The 22,443-nt window shown below is 53.8% G+C and overlaps 1 protein-coding gene across 1 annotated transcript in view; it reads left to right on the top strand.

The window, feature by feature from the left end:
• The first annotated feature begins 4,810 nt into the window (after positions 1-4,810).
• GRIK3 (glutamate ionotropic receptor kainate type subunit 3) overlaps positions 4,811-22,443 on the top strand; it is a 122,109-nt gene continuing 104,476 nt past the window's right edge. Inside the window, exon 1 of the mRNA XM_074894341.1 lies at positions 4,811-4,935. Coding sequence (XP_074750442.1) covers positions 4,821-4,935 — 115 coding nt within the window. The 5' untranslated portion in view covers positions 4,811-4,820. The remainder of the gene's footprint in view (positions 4,936-22,443) is intronic.

Below are 22,443 nucleotides of genomic sequence, written 5' to 3'. Positions count from 1 at the left end.
CTAGGAGTATTACTCTGTAACACAGATTGCAGGAAAAACACATTTCCTTCCCTGCCCGATGCCCGCCCGGGCCCGGACACACGGAGCAGAGCGCGCCGCAGAACGCGCTGCCCTGGCAGGCTGTGCGCGACGTTATTCAGAGAGAATAAACCTGGTAAGAATTTAAGAAGCAGGAAATCTCCAGACGTTCAAATCACCCCACAGTGGGGGTGCCAGAACCGCCCGGTGACTCCGTCCCCCCCGAGCATCCTCTGCTCGAGCTGTGGGCGAAGCCCGGGGAAGCACAATGCCCTTCCCACTACAGATGAGATGCCGAGTAGGAAGTGGAAATTTTTCCTCTCCCCGCCCCGAAGCAAAATCTAACAGAAAATTACAATAAGTTTGAGGGGACAAACGCGGTTTCTTGCTGTTTGCTTCTGCAAGAGCTCCCAGAGCGTGGGTGGCACCGGCACCTCATCCTGCTGCGAGGCGTCAGCGCCCGCCACGCGCCCGAGGCGCCGAGCGGCCCCGCGAGCTCTGGGGCAAAGTCGGCCTCTGCCGGGGTGCTGCCCTGCCCGTGCCCGGCCTCACGCAGCCCTCGGCCTGCTCTGACAGCTCCCGCGTGACTATTGCCGAAGGAATCCTTACTAAAGTATCTAAAGTTGCCGTTTAAAAAAAGGAAAAGCTACTGTGGCATATGCAGAGCTGCAGGAGGAGTCGGAATTAAAACCAGAGTGTTGAAAGAAGAGAAGGGAGAAGACGCGAGCGCGTGATCAGACAGGGGAGGAAAGAAAGGAGGGATTCTTCATAATGGGTGAACCTGTGAACCGCAGGCTTAAATTCAATTTAGCAACCCATCAATCAAGCTGCTGGGTGTCAGAGCTAAGGGCTACCCGGGACGGTTTCAGTAGAGGGCACTCAAGTCCCAGAAATCTGCATTTGCCAGCCCCGGTGTGTTTACTCCGGTGTTTTAGGAGAGGACTTCAGCACATGAATCTCGGTAATGGGAGCACTGGGCCTCATAACTCACGTTGATTGTAGTTATATTACACCTGATGCATATAATTCTAAACAAAATGCATGTGGATGTGGCTAATTCAAATGAACCAGTTTAGATGCCATTAAAAAAAAATAAAGAGAAGCCTCTTTTTCTTCGTTAATATGGAAAAATGCCATAGCTATAGAAATGCTTATGTCTCTTTCTGCAAGGTTCGTACTTCTGCTGCTGCTCTGAGGCATGAATCTTATTTGAAAAGGTCCTTTGTCAATCAGCATTTTTCCCTGGATATTAATAATTTCAACATTTTTTCCACTTTCGCAAGCAGTTCCTTTTCATACTCTTACGTCCATAGTCTTCAGAACATCCATAAATCTACAGCTTTATTTGCAGGCAAGAGAACTGAGATTTTTACATATATAAAAACCCCATAAAACGCACACAATTATCCGAGTCCTACCTGTGTAATAAATGGAGCTCTAAATACCACGTGTACCCACTGTAACAAGGCAGCATGAAAATCTAACGCATCCAAATACCCTTGTAACAAGCTAGGAATAACCAAACAACTTCTTCTAAACGGTACACTATGTTCATAAGTTATAAATACAGCAGAGAATTTGCACTAATTGATATAAATGAAATGATGAATTACCACATTAAAGCTATTTTCACAGCAGTTGTGAACCGGGCAAATACATTTTTAGCATCACTGTAACAAATCGTAGCAGAACGCCAAAGCCCTTCTGCTACCTCTGACTGTCCTTCAGCAAGGCACCAGCCCCAGCCTCCCCCGTGAGATCCTCCCTTACCCCAGAACAAACCCCCCGACCACGGGCCGAGCCCAGGCCAACACCAGCCGGGCGGTTCAGCCTCGTGCCTCCCCCAGTCCCACACCCCCCCCAGCACGGGACGGGGCCACACTTACCCCCAGGGCAGCACCGAGACGGGGCTCTGGTCCTGCGAGGGGCTCTGGCAGCCCCACAGCCCCCTTCCCCTTCTTCAGCCACTCTGTCGTTGCTGTAATTCTGCGCTAACGAGTGGCTCCACCACAGCTGCTGGAGTTTGGCCTAATGGCTAAAGGGCTCTGCCCGCAGGTGGGGGCACCGGGCAGAGCATCCACAGGTGATGTATGAAGCCATCATACATGGCTATACATACATACATACATACCCCCCATCTTCGTGGGGGTAAAAAAACCAACTAAGGCAACTGTGGTGCAACATCTAAGAGTAGCTTCAAAAACATCCTCTTTTTAACCAGAGGCAGAGCAGCCCTGGGATCCCCTCGGAGGGCAGCCGGGGGGGGGCGGGGCACAGCCAAGCCCCAGGCCCAGCGGGGGAACTCGGGGATCCCGAGGAAGGGAAGGGCAGCCGTGACCTGCTGCTCTGCTCGGAGCGCTTCGGGAAGGAAAGGCCACGCAAACGCCCAGAAAGGAGACTGCAGCTGCGGAGCCCCTCTGCCCGGGCACGTCTGGTTTGGTTTGTTATCTAACTTGTGATAAGCGATTGCCCCTTCCCGCCTTTCTGAGCCGCACAGACTTCCTCCTCCGGCCCACGTCCATGGCAAGGACTATTCGTGACCTCCATACACCCATCAGATACTAATCAAATCAGATAAGAAGAAATAAACTATTTGTGCTGGTACTGCAGTAGGATCCAGAGGCTGAAGCAAAGGTTAGAGTCTTATTAGTGCCTGGTGCCAGCAAAAAGGCAAGAAACAGCATCTTGACACTAACGAACTAACAGAATACATCATCCTAGCCACATTTTAATTTAAACAGTCCACAAAAATCTGAACCTCTTGTTCCAAATTACTGAAAATGAAACCTCTATGTGCTGGAGTCTGCAAAGAACAGCCACAGATGGAACAACCCTCTCCCTCCCAATAGGTTTGTGGGGCTTTTTTATCTCCAGGTGCAAAGACTCACCACGTTGTGACATTTAATTTTATAACAAGTTCACAGAAACAGCTGTCCTTCATTTAAGCAATAAGTAAAGAAAATTTCTTCCATGCCCTTTTGCTAAATCTTATCCTTTTTGGTGTCATGAGGGATAAAAATATCCTGAACATGAGACAGCCTTTTCTATAACTGTCTTTGACACTGGTAAGAAGATTTCCTGCTGGAAGCTGGAGCCTCAGCCTGCCCACAATAAACACTAACAACGGATCTCCGAGACTGAACTTCTGCACAGTGCTTTGGAGGTGCTGAGCGGTGCCTTTGCCTCTCTGCCTTGACTCTGAGGAGTCAGAAAGTCTCCTCCACCATGTCACAACACCGAGACCCCAGGCTGTGCTCAGGGGTACCTTCCCATCGCCCCAAAAGGAGCCCGACCCGGACCAGGCTCCAGGGAGGCACCGCTGCGGGCAGCCACAGCATCTCCCGGAGGGGCTGGTCCTGCCACGGGCGTGCAGATCCCCCCATGCCTCTGCCAGCTTCGCCTTGAGGTTCCCAGACGGTGACGGCTCCGAGATGCCCCCGCCACCCCCCCGCTGCTCCTGCTGGGCAGCAACAGCCAGAGACTGGACACCCCCGTGATGGGCGCACAGGGGCACCTCTCCCTCCCCGCCTGCTCCCAGACGCTTCACCCGGGAGCTTTGCTGTGGGTTTTAGGCTGGTCACGGTTTGGGTCTGTCCCCTGGGCCGGGTCACACGGGGCTGGCGGAGGCTGAGCTCCTGGCAGCGCAGCGCAGGCCCAGCCCGCTGCTGGGAGGGCGACGGCCGGGGAAAATTAAAAAGATGAACAGATACCGAGTAATAGTATGTTTGTAAGAAAATTAAAGATTTGCTCTTCAGATGTTCCAGGCGATGTAGTTAGCAGACAGCTGGCAAATGGGAGCGATTGGAAATGATGGAATAGATCAAATTATTTAAATGAGAAAAAATAAATTCGCCCCAGCCTAGCCCAGCAAGTTGACAAAGCTGCCTACTTATCTGCCGCGTGTGCGGCCCTTTGTCTCTGTCACCGAGGTCATTAAACTCTCGGCGGTGGAGCCCGGGCTGGGCGCCCGCCCGCGGGTACGGCCCCGACACCCCGGTACCCCGTACCCCGGTACCCGGCCCCGGTACCTCGGTACCCGGCGGCGGGGCCGTCGGGGACACTGGGGACAGCGGGACCCCCGGGGACACAAGGGACAGCGGGGTGTCCGGGGACAGCGGGACCCCCGGGAGCTCGGAGGACACCGGGGTGTGCGGGACGGGGCTGCCGTCGGGGGCAGAGGGACGCCGGGACCCCCGGGGCTGCTGGGCCCCCCCCTCCCCCGGTGCCGCCGGTGCCCCGCGGTCCCCGCCGAGGGTCCCCGGCCGCCTCCTGCCCGCGCCCCGGGGGGGCGGGCGGGGAGCAGCGGGTCGGGGTCGGTGCGTGTCGGTGCCGGGGGGGGTTGGGGGGGTTGGGGGGCGGTGTGCGTGTCGGGGGGGTGGGGGTGTGCGTGTGCCCACGCTCCACTCCGGGGCTTGGCGCGAGCCGCGCGCATCAGCGGTAGGAGGGGACAGAACCGCTCCCGCGGGCGCACCGGCAGCCCCGGCTCCGCAGGTGCCTCCCGACCGGCACCGGCACCGCACGGCCCGGCCCGGGGCGGCTCGGAGCGGCTCGGCACGGAGCGGAACGGCACGGAGCGGCTCGGCTCGGCACGGAACGGCTGGGCTGGGCTGGGCTCGGCTAGGCTCGGCTCGGCGCGGCGCGGTTTGCCGTGGGACGGCCCGGCGCGGCCGCACTAAGATGTGCCATGAGCGGTCCGGCCTCGGCGCCGACCGGCCGCTCCGCCTGAGCCGCGGGCAGCAGCCGCCCGCCCCCCCGCTGCCCCTGGGGCCGTAGGGCCGCGCCGGCCCGCGCCCTCCCCAACGATGCCCCATCTCTGGCCGGCGCTCCGCGGCGTGCTCTGGGAATACTGGGCAGCGCTCCTGGTCGGCGGCCTCTGGGGCCAGAGCTCGCACGGGATGCCGCATGTCATCCGGATCGGTAAGGCCGCCTCTCCCCGCGGGGCCGGGGCCGGGGGGGCGCCGGGCGGGACGCGGAGCGGAGCGGGGCTTGTCCCGGCACCGAGCGGTGCCGCGGCCGGAGCGAGCGGCAGCCCCGGGCTGGGGGCTGGGGGGGTGCTGGGCACCGTGCGGAGAGGGGTCGGGGTGCTGAGCCCCCGGAGAGAGGTGCTGAGCCTTTGCAGAGAGATGCTGAGCCTTTGAAGAGAGATGCTGAGCCCTTGGAGAGGGGCGTTGAGCCCCCGGAGAGCGGTGCTGAGACCTTGGATGGAGGTGCTGAGCCCCCAGAGAAGGGTGCTGAGCCCTTGGATGGAGGTGCTGAGCCCCCAGAGAGCGGTGAGCCCCCGGAGAGGGGTGCTGAGCCCTTGCAGAAGGGTACTGAGCCTGCTACGGGGAGGGCAGCGGTGCCCGGTGCTCGGGGGGTGCTGAGCTCGCTGCAGTGGGGGTGCTGTGCGGAGGTGCTGTGACCCAGGGCCGGGGGTGCCCAGCACAAGGGACTGGCAGCCCGGGGGGGCCCGTGGCCCCTGGCCCCGCTGCCCGTGGGCTGGCTCCGCCGTGCAGAGGGCCAGGCGTGTTTCATTAAACTGCTGAGGTTCTGGGGAAAATTAATTTTTAATAGTGTTACATAAAGTAATTGCACAGATAGCAGCTTGGGAAAGAGTCTACGGTCCTTCTAATTAAAGGAGATACTTGTTTGGAGCGTGGCGTGCAAAGGACGGAGCTGATCTGCCACATCCCGAGTCCTTCGCCACCCCTGCGCCTTCCCGGGGATTTGCTTCTGCCCAGTAAAAATGACCCGGCCGGGTTTTACCTTCCAGGGACCAGATCCCGACCCAGAGAAACTAGTGCCAACCGCATCCATCTGCGAGGGCTCTGAAGGGGAGAAAAGGGTCTTATTTATCCCGGTGCAACTGCACCGCAGCAACGCCAGAGCCAGCCAGACACGGGCGGCTGCCGAGGGACAGTCGCCTTCCGAAGGGAACCCTGTCACCTCCAGCGCGGTTTGGGCGACTGCGCGGCCCAGCTCGTCCCTCGCCCAAGGGCGGGTTCCTGCCGGGCGAGCAGCTGCTCTCGCCGGGCTCTGGGAGCCCCACGCCAGGCAGACCTGGTCCTGTGCCTGTCCGAGTGCCAGAAATGTCGGTGGGAAAGGTTAATGGCCCTGCCCCCGGGGCCTGGCCCTGCCGAGCTGCTCGACGCGCTCAGCCGCAGCCGGCAACGGCGGGGGGGGCTCTGCCAGACAGGAGCCCCCTCCCAGGAACGCTGCGGTGGCTTCGCCGGTCCCACCGCGCCAGCGGGGAGCAGGCGTCACCCCGCCTGCCGTGGCAGAGCGCCCCCGGATGCCGCCGGCCTGCCCCCCCCCCCCCCCCCCCCCCCCGAGCACTGCCGGGGGTCCCGGGGCAGCCGGGCCTGCAGCTCTCCCGGCTTTCGGCTTGGCCAGAGTGGCCAGGGCCGGCGAGTGGCCAGAGCCGGCGAACTGCCAGGCCCGCGCCGCAGAGGGGGTGTGCGGGGGGCTGCGGCCGTGCCAGCGGGGCTGGCAGGGAACGGGCGGAGGTCGCCGAGACCCCTGGGAAGAGCAGCGGGGCTCGTGGGGGACGCTCGGGCCCCGGAGTGTCCCCGTGGCGAGGGTTAGTCTCAAGCCCAGGTGCCCCAGTTGCCCTGAAGATGGATTTTCTAGACGGCTCCATGCAGTTGCGGGGCAGGATGGAGGAACTGCCAGCCCGGCGCTGCTGCCAGCCCTGCCCCGGAGCCACTCGCCCCGGCTGGAGCTCTGCTCCCCCCTGCCTGCGGCTCCCCGGCTCGGCTCGGGGGCCACCAGGACCCGGGCGAGGGGGTCACTCGGCTGGGCTGGGGCAAACACAGCGAGGCCGTGGGCAGGGAGGTAAGCGGGCAGGCGGGTGGGCAGGGAGACAGGCAGGCGGGTGGGCAGGGAGGTGGGCAGGGAGACAGGCAGGGAGGTAAGCAGGCAGCAGGCAGGCAGGGAGGCGGGCAGGGAGACAGGCAGGGAGGTAAGCAGGCAGGCAGGCAGGCAGGGAGGTGGGCAGGGAGACAGGCAGGGAGGTAAGCAGGCAGGCAGGCAGGCAGGGAGGTGGGCAGGGAGACAGGCAGGGAGGTAAGCAGGCAGGCAGGCAGGCAGGGAGGCGGGCAGGGAGACAGGCAGGGAGGTAAGCAGGCAGGCAGGCAGGCCGGGGGGCGGGCAGGGAGACAGGCAGGGAGGTAAGCAGGCAGGCAGGCAGGCAGGCAGGGCTGCCCACCGTGGGAGCACTGCTCTGCACCGCCTCTGCCAGCACTGCTGTGCCTTCTGCAGGAACAGCCTTGCTTTAATTGCTGAGAAATACCCCAGCACCCAGCACCTCATTTAGCCTTTTTCTTGAGCAGTGAAATAAGAAACTTAGAGATCAGAAAAAGGCTTTAAACGGAGCTGCAGGGAAATCAGTGTTTACCTTCGCTCTCAGCTAAACCTGGCACAATTCTGACCTCTTCTTCAGCCCACTGGAAAATTGCAGCTTTTTCCCCCTGCATTAATTTGTGCAAAGCTGCCCTGGCTTTCAAGTAATTCTTTTAATTATTAGGTTATGCCAAGAAGGGAGAACACTTAAATAAGTATTGGTTTAGAACTGAAAATCAAACCAGAGAGGAAACAGGTAACTTTTCAAAGCTGACTATTAAAATAAATACAGGGAGAGATAGCTAAGAAAGGGAAGGAAAAGCCGAAAGCACACTTTCTCTCATGAGTAAAATATAAATATTTAATCTACACATCTAAACATAATCTATACATATACATGTACAACGAGAATCTGCCTCATTACTGGATTTTTGTTATTAAGTAGGAGTTTGTATCTGAAGCTTATTCAACACCTGTTCAATTATTATGCAATCTGTTAAATATTTGAAAATGCTGTATCAGAGAACACCATCTAGATCCACTGCAAGGTGCTCAATTCATCCCTGAGTTATTCTGGTATAAAGACAGATAACGGTAACGGTGTGAGTGGAGTTACTCCGTGTTTACACCAGTGTGACTGAGAGGCAGGCTGTGATGCTGCCAGCCCCGACTGCGGATGAGATCAGTGAGATTATACCTGTTATTAAGTGCTGCACCGAGCAGCTGAGCGTTTGCAATATCGTGCCCCTCATATAGCGAAAGCAGGGAGTGCAGGATGATCGAGGTACCGTAGATAGCCTATTTATCTAACCTTTCTCTTAGATTAAAAAGCAGTAGTAGCACCCCTTCAAAGTGACAGACAGAGCTTGATGCCATTTTGTAGAGCCCGATGGCACGGGCCCTAGCGAAGCGAGGCGGGATGACTGGGCGCGGTGGCGCGCGGGGAGCCCGGCGTTTCTCCGCAGACCGGTTTCCGTTGCCGTGCTCTGCCAAAGCATCGTCAGAAATTACTCACAGTGATTATTCTGATGGACGATGTGTTAGCAAGACATACGTGCAGCTCAGATGGATGCCAACGGTTTGAAATTAATAAGTAATTGTAAAAAACAGGCCACAGGAGCCGTCAATCCAATTTTAGCACTTGTATTTGTTGATTAGTGGTTTTGTTTGTATTCAAGTGCTGCTGAGGTGACGCCAAAACCACGCAGCCCCGCTGCCATCGCTCCCCTTGGCCCCCCTGCTCCCGTGACAGCAGCAGTGGCGCCTGCCACCGCCTCTGCCACCGCCTCTGCCACCCCCCTTGCGGGCGGGGGTGACAGGCAGGGAGGGTCCCCAGCCTGCCCAGCCCGTGGGTCCCCCCAAATCCCCGCTGCATGCTCGCCTTGCCCTTCCTCTGCAGCAGCGCGCCGTGCCTGGGAGGGATTTCATTTTGCTTTCTACATTTTAAATGGAATCACCTTCACCTCTGGGTTCTTGCTTTTGTTCTGGGTTTTTTTGCTAAGGTTGTATTCCTGCTGATTATTTGTGGCAATAATTATACCTCAAGTGTGTTTGAAAGTCCCACCCTCGTATCCCTGAAGTCACTGTGAACAGGATCGGGCTCCAGCTAAGCTTTTAAACAAACAGTCCTGCATTGAGGAATTTATCGGATTTTATTTCTTGTAGTCTCTTTCTGAGCTGTGTTTGCATAGAGAAGGGGTCAGGGCATTGATTGTTTGTATGATTTGCAAGTAACACAGAAAAGACAATCAAATTGGATTGGAGTCTGTGTGGAAAAAAAATCATTGATTATTTTATATAAATACATAGAAAACAAAGTCTGTGGATAATTATCCTCCTCTGTGTGATTGGCTTTTCTGAGGCTTATTATGCCTGTCTGGAATTTTATTTTGAAATCACCTTCCCACACTCTGCAAACGAAGTTTTATTTTTAAAAATAAAGGCAAAAGCAGGCTTTTGCAGGCTGAAAAAGGCAGTGCCCGCGGGGCTGGGAGCTGCGTGGCTGTGGGGTACGTGGATGCCGGGGAGGGAATCCTCAGCAAGGCAGCTCCAGCATTCCTCCGCTCAGCTCCAGCCGATGGCCGGTTTGGCCGGGGCCCTGCGGGGAGGGGTGGCGGGACGGCCCGGCCGGTCGGATGGCACCTGGCTGTGAGAGGGGCCCGAGCCCTACCTGCACCCCCTGCCCTGTGGCGGGGGGGTTCTCGCCCAGAAATCGGGGCGCTCGCTGGCTGAGACGCGACTTTTTACCCTTTTCCTCTGAAACGCCAGCAGAGCGTGTCTGCCCGCAGCCCGAGTGGGGCTGAGCCCCCGCTGCGGCCTGGGGGTCACTGGCCGTGAAGAATGAGAAATTCCTCTCGGTGGCTGGTGAGGTGATGGAACGTGGCGGGGTAGGAGCGGGCAGGAATTGAACTACGATCAATACGCTTCCCCCTCTGTGGAGCAAACAGCTTCAGAGAAGCAGCTTTGCGGCACCTGAGACCAGCCCACAGGCTCAGAAAATGTTAATTGGGGGGATCCTCCCCACGGGCAGCCTGGCTGCCCCCATCCCGGCTGTGTGCTCCCTGGTTTGGAGGGTGAGCACCCAGACAGCGGAGCTGGGCGTCCCCTGGCCAAGGGGCACCTCACCCCGCGCCGGGAGCAGCTCGGACGGAGCCCTGGGTGCTGCAGGTGGGAGTCTGCAGCGGCGCCGACGGTGCCTCACGCGGTGCTGAGATGGGGATCTGGCCCCCGAACCTCCTGGGGCCGAGCACGCTCACCGGCTGCCTCAGGATTCTGCTTTCTGCATGTTCACTGTTGCAAGTAAAGTGCTATATTTTTTTTTTGTTTTGTTTTTCCTGTTTTTAAATCACTCTGTTGCCTTTGTGGCTTCTCCTGCGTTTCCATGCCTGTTTCTGTGGCCACACACCCACCGCTCATGCATTTAATGGCTGATGAAGTTATTTCAGGTCATGAGATGCTTTGTGTGTCAGATAACATATTCCAGTAATTTCAGCAGGATATAAGGGTGGCAGTGTAAATTGTTTGGTGGTAAATTAATTCTGAATACATTTGAATAACAATGTTACCTCTTTATCGCAGAATAGTCTAATTATTTGATCTTGGCATCCTCTTGAGAACTTCATACAGGAAATTAAGATCAAACCACAAACCAGAATAAAATAGACCCTCATTCATCATAGGGCAGGAGTACCGCCAAAATAAACAGACCTACTTAGTGCTGGGCTGCTTCCTCGGAGCGGGCGCTCCCCCGCCCGCGGCACCAGCACGCTGCCATCCCCCGGGGGCTGGAAGGCGGCAGATTTGTGCAGAAGTTGAGTGGCGAAGGAGCCTCGTGTGGACTTTGTGCGCGGGACAGAGGCGGTGGCTGTGCAGCGCCTGGCACCTCTGCCCCGGGGGGACGCGGCGCGGGCTGCCCGCTCCAGCAGCGCTGCTGCCTCTGGGTTTGCTGCCAGCCAGGTGTAAATCCACTGCTCCAAACTTAATTTCTCCATCTCTGGCTGTTTTTATTGATGAAACTAAATGGAGGTTGACATTATGAAAAGATTTCTGTAAGGCCTTCACGACGCAGTCACGCACAGAACAGTGCTGAGAGTAATTCAATCTACAGCAAAGTTGGGTCTCTCTTGTCCTGGTTGATGAAGAGCTCCTGGGGTACAGGTAGCAGTTTCACTAAATTCGCAATCCTGACCCAGCCCAGCTCCTCCGGCTCTCGGCGGAGGCTCAGCCTGCGGGCCAGCATCAGCAGAGGGCACTGCGCCTCGCCGCTCCCACCCTGCCTGCTTCTGCCACCTTCCTCCCAGCGCCGCTTGCTTCTAGCAGCTATCATCCCGAATTTCCAAGCATTTGCAGGGAGCAGCTCTGCCAGAATAGCTTCGATGCTGGAGTCTCTCATGGAGACACGCTATCAACTAAAACCCGACGCTGCGCACTCTGTTTGTAGCAAGCACTAAGCCTCATAATCCCGCGTATTACGTTTCTCCCCCAGTTACGCTGTGCAATCTCCTCTCCCTCATTTTGGCGAGAGGTTTAATGTGATGCTGTCTAGACTTGTGTTTTTCCTTTGCATACTCAGAAGACGGGCTGGTGGAATTCTCTGGGTACGGCAGATAACGAGTTGAAAGCACCACAACTCAATGGGCGAGGGGGGGAGAGGCAAATGCTGGAGGGGAGCTGAGGGTTGAAGGCGAGGAGAAAAACTGCGCTATGGCGATGCTGCCAAAGGGAAGAGATGCGACATGAGGAGCGCTGGTTGTCTCAAAGCCACGAGAATCGAAGCTGCTGTGACTGCAGACATTGCAGTTTGCAGTGACTGCGTGGGGGACCCTGAGGCTCCACCAGCGAATTCCGTGGGCTCCCACGCCCCTCAGACATTCGAGGGGGTTTTTTCAGGCAGGGCTCGTCTGGTTTGGGCTGGTGTAGCGGGAATTCCGATGTGGTGGGGTTTCACATGTTACTACTGTTGTCATTAACAGTAAAAACAGGGATAATGTGCTGGTACTTATGGCAAAGCCTAACACTGATGCAGGTCCTTACCACAAACAAGAGCTCTTAAGGCAGGTGGGAGGCTCAGTTCACCGCTTTGTCTTTGCTCCAGCACCAGCTTTTCTTTGTGGCTGCCTCTGTTAGCCCCTTTGCTCTCGCCTCCTGCCGCCCCCACCCCCCCACCCCCCCCCCGCTTTGCTGTGCTGCCCTGCAGGGAACCTTCCTCTGACATTACAGCTTCATTTCTCAGGTTTGCACTACGAGGCGCTCGCCATGTCGAGTGTTACCTGAGCGCTCAGCAGCATCAGTCCTCGTGCTTTAAATCGGCAGCTAGACATTGTGCATGAATACACAAATACGGACGCGACTGCTCCGTTATTTCTGGGAGGGAGGATAATCAGGAAAATGCCATTTGGTTGCAAACGCTGCTGAGGAGAGCCGCGGGGTACCCGTGCGTCAGACGCAATCCCCAGTGCTGCTCTGAACTTCCCCCGACACACCCCAAATCGTTCAGCCTCTGCAGCAGTGCGAGCGAGGAGGGGACAGCAAACCCTGGCCAGCGGTGACAAAAGGCCACCTTGCTGGATCTGTATTATTTAATGTTTTAGCCCAGGGACCTGGCCAGCCTTTGGGTTTTGTTGCTGTGCCCCAGCCAACAACCAGCACCCCTCAGTGTGGGGGCAAATCCATAGAATAAAAATCAGAATTATGAAGTAGTAAGGGAGTGACCGGCACGTTCAGTATTACCCTCCCTGGGCCTGGGACATTCAGGGAAGCGTCATGACCCGGGAAACAGCCGCAAGGGCTGGGCTGTGTGGGTACGGCCCCAGCGTGCCCCTGGCTGGGCAGGCACCTCCCCATCGCCCCAGGATCGGGCTGCGTGTCCGGCGGCACCGCACATCGCCCTTCTCAGCCGCAGGACGGGTTATTCGGGGCACACAGTTTGGGGGGACAGCAAATACCTCGGTGCTGTCCGTTTTTAAATAGCAAGCTGGGCTGGGCTAATTCACCCAGGACACCACCACGTCTGATGTAGAAGACCCACCAGTTATTTCACTTTATGAGGCTGTTTTCTGTCACTATGCACTTCTAGTAAATACCCCCCCGGCACGAACCCGTCTGGCTGGGGGTGCAGGAGAGGAGGATGGCAGCGGGGTCTGGGGGGGCCGGACAGCCCGCGCAGGGCAGGGGAGTGCGCTGGGTAACTGCAGGTAACGAGGCACCAGCACGGGAAGAGAGGGGTCCCTCGGTGATCACAGGGTTTAAAATAATGAGATGAAGAGGGTGCTGTGGGAGTGGAGGAATACATCTGCCACAGTGCTTAGTAGTGCAAAAGGAAAAGAGGAGGGAAAAGGAAGTACGGGATTTCTGGCTTCTTGATGAGAGGTTCCCTAAATGGGGGGACAGCACAGCCTGGCATCAGGAGGAGTGAGACTGCACAGTAACTACTCCCTTGAGAAGTCACTCTGGGGAGGCACGGGGGTGCTGCACGATGGTGATAAACTTAAAGATCTGGGCGCAGCAGATTTTGGAAACAGGGCTCTGGTTTTCAGCTGTAATTTGTTCCTGCCTGTGCCCTCTGGATTTCCAGGTAAAGGCTCTCCCAGGCAGCCTGAAAGATGCTGTAACACATTTTGTCGGCTGCCTGGGCAAGAGCCTGACTTTGGTGCGAGGTGGCTCACTTGGGTGTCGCAGAGCGGGAGCAAATGGAGCCCCCCTGCCAGCCCCCCCTGCCAGCCCACACTCCAGGCCGCGGGGAAGTGCTCCTCCACCTTGCAGCAGCCACCAGCGCTGCTGGGGAAGGTCTGGAGAGGCACCGGTTGGTGTCTGGCTCAGCCCTGCTGGGAAATGATGCACCAAAGATTCACCCACCTGGAGAAGAATCCCCAGGGTTGCTTTTTTTTCTTTGAAGTACAGCCTGGCCTTTTGCTCTAGGCACACTAAGCCTAAAGAGTACACCAAACTAAAGAGCATTTGCACCTTGGATTAGGAGTTTAGTCTGTGTAGTTACTGAGTCAGAAAAACATCACTGTTCAGGAGAGGTTTTAATCAGACAAATAAACCAGCTAACATTAGAGGAATGAAACAGAGACTTAAAATTACTTAACTGTTCAGATGAATTCCTGAATTTGTGCCCTGCACTTTGTTCATCACTCTGGAAACTGGGCACCCAGGGATCCCCACTGAGGGGCATCCGGATTCCCAGGTACCACAGCACTCGGCGTGTTACAAAGGCTTTTGAGACAGATTGAGTTAAATTACCCTTCCATCCTTGACATCTGCAAACAGTAGCTTCAGGAGCATTCATTAGTGCCACTGCAGCAGTTCGGGTTGTAACGGAGGTTCCTGTGTCCAATAAGGAATGGGAAGAGGCCACTGACTGCTCTTACATAGGCCACTGGATACTCATTAGCTGGTAATGACGTTTGATTGCTACAGCATGTCCTTTGTTCGAATTGGGGACTTAGAGGTGAACAGACCAGCTCTTCCAACTCACCAATACCCAGGTGAATCGGAACATAAACCGTTCTTAAAATAACAGAGCTGGTACTGCAAAATCCAAATTCGATTAAAGATGTGGAAGTGTATGGTGAGAGAACCGGCGTCAGCTGTGGGCGGCTTTCCTCCACTTTAATGAATAGATGGCTGTCATCTCTTACTTATCTCCCAGGATGAAACAGTAAATAAAATCTGGTATAACCCACAAATTTAGCTGAGTTACGGCTGTCTATTGGGACTGAAGTGTTAGACTTGTTGGTTAGTTTTGCAGTGAATTCAAAGCACTCGGAAGGAAGTCACAGCAGTAATTTTAAATTCCACCCCCTGCGAGACACCGCGCCTGCCTGGGCACACGGGCTGAGGGAATTTTTCCCTGGCTGCAGCAGAAGTTGCACGTCAGAAACAGGGCTGGTTTTGTTATGAACGGAGCAAATGGCTACAGCACCTGCTCGGCAGAGGATCCGAGAACAGATTTTCACATGAAGGACAGACCCAGGCTCTGCTTCGGGAGCCGCATGCCCCACAGCTCCGGGGGTGCGAGGCTGGGGGGGGCTGCGCTGCCAACGCCAAACGGCCTCTGCCAAAGGGAGCTGCTCTGCTGGAAAGTTGGCCTTTAAGTCATCGGTGAAGAATAATGTGTGTGTCTGTATCGCTACGGTGTCTGGGAGTTTGAAAAAAAGATGGCTGTTTTCATTGCCATATAAATAAAGGTTTTCTTTAAAGTGAACAGGTGCTGCTCGGTCTGAATCTCTCTGATTCATGCCTCACTGGAGGGGAATTATTAATCTCTCATATTCTGCACAAAGGTGGCTGGTATATATTTTCTAGTAAAACTTAGAGCAGATCAAGACCATTTCCTAATGGTTTCTATAACCGCTTGCATTTTTCTATACACTGAAAGAGTTCTGACAGCGTCACAGGGCTGCTGCTCTTCGGGTGACATCTGACCGCAGCGCGGCAGCGACAGACACTGGATCCCCCATGGTGGAGAAGCAAAGACAAGCCCTGCCCGAGGAGCACAGCGCCAGCCCCTCGCCCATCGCCTTGGCTCCAGCTTTACGCTGCAGGCAGCGGAGTTTCTTGGGCAAGAAGGCGGTTTCCAGAGGATTCGTGTTTCAGCCTTCTGGGGCAGTGTCAGCCCTGTGGGACTCTCGTCAAGTAACGTCTCGCAGCAGTTCCCAGTCGCTGCCAACACACGACTGGGAGCAGTTGCTCTGTTTTCTGTGTTGAGAGTCACGGGAACGTGATGGCACCAGGATGCGACCTGGAGATTTTTAGAAATAACTCAGCTTGGCAATATTGTAGTCATAACTTGTAGGAGTATTTGTGTTCTTTCCTCCAGATTCCTGTTACAGGAAGTTTATCACAGACTATTTCAAACGCTTTTCCCCAGAGAAAGCATCCAGCCATTAGGTATTTCCTTTCTAAAGCATGTCTCTTAGCTTAGCTTTTGCTGTTATTTATTAATACTGCTATAAGGCATTCCAATGACATGTTTTGCCCGAGTTTTTTAAAAGCCTCCGACTTCACCTAGTTCCTACTCTTTTCCTTTGGAAGCAGAAGTAAGGTTGCTACTGGGAAAGAAACATGAGGCCAACCTGCCAAAGCCAGGCCTAGAAAACCTGCTGGCCAGCTCTCCAGCGGGACACAGAGGTGGATGGTTTCTCTGAGTCCTAGATATTCCATTTTTCCTTTCAGTTTTCCTTTGTTCTCCTTTTTTTGCTCCGATTCCTGTGGTGTTCCCACTCCCTCGGCTCTGCTCTCCCCCCACACCCCATAGCTCGGGGTGCACAGGCCGGTCCCCCCCTCTGCATGCCGCCGGTGCGGATGCTCCCCACCCCCGAGCCAGCTCCCGGCAGGCTGCAGCCACACTTCACTCTCGAAGGCAGAGCCTCCGTGCAGCCTCCCGCCTGCTGCGGCATTTTGGGGCACTTTCTTCCTCTCTGGTGGTCGTCCGTGGCCGCCCCGGCTGGGCAGCAGCGCGGGGGCTCACCCTGCCCGTCAGCTCGCCACAGGAACAGCCGGGGCGGCCTCGCAGCCACGCAAGGACAGTTCACGTCCTCGAGAGCTTTGGGAAGGAAAACGGGTCATTTAGCGCTGCCGAGATGTTGGTCTTCCATTGGATGTGCAGCAAAAGGTACATCGTGATTAACCTTAAAGGTATAAGCTTTTTCTTTGCCTGTGCGTGACAGATTTATAATATTTTCTCTTTCTTTTTTAATACCGGATTCTTAGTGTAGACAGTGATTTATTGAATAATCAATTTCCTTATCTACGTAATACATTAAAGTGATCCATCAATGCCAGATAATCAATCCAGCCTGGGATTTTAAGTGTGTAAGAGTGTATGTATGTGTACTTGTATATATATTTTCCTCCTGTATTGTTGTCAGACCAAATAACGTCTCCCTTTCTGTGCTCCTTTTTCAGTGACTTTTGTTTATGGTGTGTAAAAGAAAAACCACGACATTATATTACACCTTGTAAGTTTTACGGTACTTGAGAGGTTTATGTGGTATGAATGTAAAGGGCAATGCAATAATGCAAAGGGCAGTGAGACATTTTTAAGCACAGAAGGATACACAAGGAGCTGCAGAGATAAATCTGGGTGGATAATCATCCCACAGTGTCTCTCCTATTTATGAGAGAAAAAGACATTCACTGCAAATCATGCTTCAGGTCACTTTTGCCCTGGTTTCTGGCTCTGCTTTGCGTTATAGGCTGCTTAAATTGTTCCTAATCTAATTTGGGATCTCTGCCCTGTGCTGTGTCCTGTGCCCAGCGGAGGTGGGCTCGCCCCCGCTGAAGGACGATGTAATTCCCCATCACTGACGTGGTACGCTGGGCTTGTGCAGTTGAGTAAATGGAAGATCGTTTGGCTGTCCTCTGTGAGCCAGGAGAGGGTTGGTCTAGAGAATTAACCATGGGAGGAAGTAAGAGGAATCAGAGTTACCAAACCTGAAGCTTACGGATAGTTTAGATGAGGAAGGAGAGCCCGCGTTCGGTCTCCCCCCAGTTGGGGGATTTGCTGCTGGTGTCTGCTCCCTTCGAGCTGCGCAGAAACCGCCTCTGAGAGCAGGTCTGGGAATTTCAGCACCGTCTGTACAAAGGGAGAAACTTCACGGCATCTTACTGTTATTAGATTTCTTAAACATTTAAGCAGTGAATCCTTCTCAAATGTGAATATTCAGAATTCGGCATTTGTAATTAGTAGAATTGGAGACAAAATGTCGTTCTGTTCTGAGGTCAAGATAAGTTTTATACTTAGGTCACTGTTCCATGTGCCTCATTCAAAATGCAATTTGTTTTGTGGGCTTACAATGGCAGAAACACTAATTATTGTGCTGTCTCCACATGTTCCGTACTTTCTGTTGCAGGAAAAGATTTTGCCTTAATTACCTTCAGTTTTAACTGTCTGGCACAGAGACGGGGTTTTCCTGATTTGAACCATCTCATCAGAAGTTGAAAACTTAAGTGGTGCCCAGAAATGCCGAGGCGTGGCGAAGCCCCGCGGGGTTCCCAGGGGCAGGAGCAGGCTGAGGGTGGGCAGCCGGTTCCCCACGGCGGCAGTGGCAGCTCTCCTGCAGCCAGCACTCGGCAGCCAGTCCACAGCAAACGCGGGGCAGGCACGCACCTGGGACGGGAGAGGGGAGAGGAGAAGCCGCAGGAAAATCCACTGAATCCTCGTCCCTCTCCTCTGGGCTCCAGTTCTGCAGAAGCAGCAACCTCACTGGAGCTCGCTGCAGAGACCTGCACCTCCTGCAGCTCTAGATGCCATCACAGTGCAATTTTCTTTTGCAGTAATGCCATTACCATTTTAAGCTGAAACAGGGACACGTAAAAAAGAGGTTCTTGGTTTAAATTTCTGGTCTATAAAATCTTAAAGATCTGTTCTTCCTTTATAGGGAAAGAAAACCATTTTCTTCCTCATTTTATGCACTTTTCTTCTTACGCATTTTTATTTCTGCAAAATCAGTTTTTGTCATCTTTACTTAGAAGAAATTCAAAATGAGTCCTTGGACGTTTAGCTTCAGGGTGATATCTAGGCTTGGCTCATAATATTTGAATGGAAATAGGATCTTTAGTTGCTTTTCCTATTCATCTACATCATGGGGAAAGGGTTATCCAGAAAGTGTGTTGCAAGATCTCAGATGAAGCCGATATCATTTTTTAAAATGTAGAGCTTGTCTTTGCACAGATTATCAACTTCACTTAAGATTAAAGTTATAAATAAAAGTGTCAAATATAAACAATCCTCTGTTCTTCTAGCAGCTACCTTCAATCCCAGTGGTGTGTTTCAGTAGACAAGACTGACTTTGTACATGTGCCTGTCTATTTATAAACTGATCAGTAAAGAGACAGTTACAGCCACATTTATTTAAAATTCTTATACATTAATGTGGTGGTGGTTATTTGAAGAAAAACATGAAATATTTTCTTGTCTGCAGTGTAACTTTATATGTTAAGTGTGGCAATTTCAGTTGCTGGATCAATTTCCTCCAATTAGAGGGAGAGCAATGGCATACTAAAATCTGAAACCCAGCCTGTTTCAATATCCTTATCTTTACATTATGAATTCGCATTTAGTTTTAGTAGTTTTTGGAGGCAATTCTAACCTAATTAACTTTCACTCCTTCTCTCTCGCTTACTCCAAGGAAGTCCCCCATACACTTGGAGTGAAGCAACAACTCAACCTCGCAGATGAGCCCCAAGAAAACCCCACGGTTTGCCCAGGATTTAACTTTGGCAGATGAGATCCGCCCCTTAGTCTTGCCTAAACAACACCCTCAGTCCCCCTGCACTGCAGCTCCCCCACCCACCTTCGCTTTGGGTGCTGAGCTCCACTCTTCACCCTCTGGCCTCAAAAGTGGAGGGAAGAAATTAATGCAGTTTAAATCCTGAACAAACTGTACCTTCTCCCGTTTAAAGAAAAAAACTGCACTCCCAGGCTTCCTCAGCAGCTGGTTTGGATTTTTGCTTATTGTCAGTGTTGGAAACAAAACGCTCAACATGTTCCTTGTCTCCTAAAGACCCTGCGAGGTGCCACCAGCCCGGGTGAGGCCCTGAGCACGCCGCCCTCCCTGCGCCGCAGCACACCTGACTCCACGCACACCTGGGGGTTTCCCCCGCCCTGTGACCGTCTATATTTAGTACTAGTCCCGGAGTCTGATGTATATTTTTGGACTGCATTATTAAGGTCATTCTCTGTGGTTACATGACTCTTGGTGCTTTGTGAGTGTTTGTGGGGAAACCTATTTCCATATGAAGTATGAAAGTTTATGCCAACAGGACTGTAATTCGTAAATTGTTATGACAGCAGCATTTTGAAAGAAAACACAGAGAAACCAGGGTAATAAAACTTGCCATTAAGGGAGTGGACTTGTGAGTCCTGGAAAGAATTCTTGTCCAAGGATTATTTATGATTATTACACAGCAGAATGTGTTTTTGCATTTTTATTGCTAGCAAATTACTTGTAAACCCACGAGGGAGCTAATGATTTTTCCTTTGTGGCCATGCTATTTCGGTTTGGTTTTTTGTATGTACGTTTTTGCGACCAGTTAAGCCATCACTTTTGATTTATAGTAACAATAATTATTTCTAAATAGCCTGGGTGTTCAAGGGTTAACCATCCTTTGATTTCAGCTGACAACAAGTACATGACAGTGATGGATTTCGAAGGGAGAAAGGCTGGTGGTGCCTGGGCAGGTTCTATTCTGGATTGCTTTAATGGTGCTAACTACCTCTAATGGGGAGCACGGATTATTTATGTTCTTCAGTAGCTTCTCATTAATTTTACAGTGCACTTGGTTGAAGATTGCCGATTTCTTGGCTTCTTCATTAGTGTTACCCGCTCAGCTGCAGGTCAGGGGAGGGTCTTCCTTCAGAAAGGAGCAATTCACGTTCCTTCAGAGGAGGTGAAGTTCTGGGTGCGAAGCTCTGGCAGCTCCGATGAGGAGGTGGGAGCAGGGGCAAGACCTGAAGGACCTTTCAGTCTCCCCAGTGGCTCTGTGGGGACTCGGTGCCCCGAGCTGCTGGCTCCGCGCATCCCTCCTGCACCGCCGGCTCGTGTGCTCCCGTCGCTGGGGGCCGGTGGCTGGTGCTGGACCGTTCTGGATGCGGCCCCGAGAGCCCCGCTGCTGCCCAGCCCGGAGCGCGCGGTGGCTCCTCCGGCCCGCGCTGGCGAAGGGTCCCGGTGCGCGGCGCCGCCAGTGCAGCCGGCGTTCGATCACAGCACAGAGCCGCAGGAAGCTCAAGATCAACCTTTGTTCGAAGGTTCAGCGAGTCCTAAATTATTCACTGCCACGGCTACAGGGGTGATTACGCCTGTTGTTTGCGATGTGCCGCCTGAGAAAGACCCTCCTGGTGCAGCCCAGGGCAGAGCTGCCCGGGATCGAGGCCAACTCCCGCTGTCCCTCCTGGAGCCCCTTTCCCCCTCCGGTATCTCCTGGACACAAGGGTGGAAGCGTTCATTAGATTTTGGGGATCGTGGGACGTCTGTACGTTCATTACCAATGTCAGTGACAAAACCAGCATACGACTAATTGCATTTTTGATCGTAATACAGCAATTTGTTAGAGCCGCATTTCCTTTACAGATTTTCAAAGCCTTATTTTTAGAAAAGTATTTTTTGATCTTTCGTTAGCTCCTGTTCCGCTCTGTTACAGACTCCCCGCGTGGCTTTGAACAAATGACTTTGCTCTTCTGTGCCTTAATTCTGTACTTGTAAAACAGGGCTAAGCACACTCCCTGCTTCTGGGGGCTGTTGTAACGGTGAGGGGTTTAAAGACTGTGACGTCCGGATGTAAATAGCTGCGATTGCTGCACCAAGGCAGGGTCTTTGAGGCAGAGCAAATAGGTATGAGCAGGCACAACTCTATTAAACTAGTGAAATACTGAGATTACAACCCGGGACTCTCTGACTGGAGTCATTCTGCAAAAAAACGAGTATCCTAAATATGCTTAACTGCTTATTTAATGTAGATTTAAAAAGTTATTTATTGAAATTTAACAACTGTTTACTCAATATGGGACTGTAAAGCCTTAAAAACATACTCTTAATAATCCCTTGGTATTTAACTAATGAACAATAGTGTGTGCTATTACATCCCAATTAAATCCCTATTTGAGACACTTAATTAAAAAGGAGGCTATAATAAGCTCCCGATCATTTGGCTCCCCAGCCAGATCCGGGCGATCAAGGATTCTGTGCGTCAGTCGGTGCCAGACGCAGGCCGGCGCAGACGCTCCCGTCGCGCAGGGCTGGGCCGCACTGGGCTGCACTGGGCCATGCTGGGCTGTGCTGGGGGAGGCAGCGAGGGGGTGGTGCCGCCCAGAAGGACGGTGACGGCGCGGTGCTCGCCGGCCCTGGGAGCAGCTCCTACCCCGTCCAGCACAGCGGCGACCCCGGCGTGCGGCATAGCATACTTCACGTTTCCAGACACCAGAGCTCTCCAGGGGTGGGAAAACTCCCTGGATCCCCTTCAGGGCAAGGACAAGCTTCAGAACCAGGAGCCTGGAAGAGCAGATTTGGCTTTACCGCTGCCATGGGTCGCAGCGTCAGGCCATTCCCCGCAGGAGAGCCACCAGCTCGGCAGCTCCTTCTGGCCAGAAGTCGTGGTGCGAAGGAGCCGTCTCGGAAGGGGCACCCAATACTGCCTGATGTTTATGGGAACCTTGGAAAGCCTGCGGGGTGTGGGGACAGCACTCTGCCCTGGTCGCGTCTGCAGCTGGGAGTGACAGGCCTGTGTCATCCCGTCCCGTGCCAGGCTTGCCGGGCAGGCTGCGTCAGATGGAGCCCGCAGGACACCCGTCTGAAGACGGCTGCTTGCCATCCAGCCAAGTGACTTCCCTCTGCCTCTCTTCAAAAAAAAAAGTAATCCAAGCCCCCTTTAAATCAAGCCTGTTTGAACTAGGAAGTGACAATAGCTTCGTGCGAGCTCCACAGCATGATGTGATGTTAATTTGTATAAGTGATTTTTTTGTTTTTAATTATCAGCCTGAGATTCAGAGCTGAGGAATATGGGGACCCCATGAGGCATGCTTGACTGTTTCAAGGATGGAGTTTGTTTGTTTATTCAAGTGCTTAAATATAGCTCTTAATTGTGTGGCTGATATTGGAGTAC

Source organism: Strix uralensis, chromosome 25, assembly GCF_047716275.1.
Source record: "Strix uralensis isolate ZFMK-TIS-50842 chromosome 25, bStrUra1, whole genome shotgun sequence".
In the NCBI taxonomy this organism is placed as follows: domain Eukaryota; kingdom Metazoa; phylum Chordata; class Aves; order Strigiformes; family Strigidae; genus Strix; species Strix uralensis.
The sequence above is the reverse complement of the archived record's forward strand: the minus strand, read 5'-3'. Positions and strand labels throughout refer to the sequence as shown.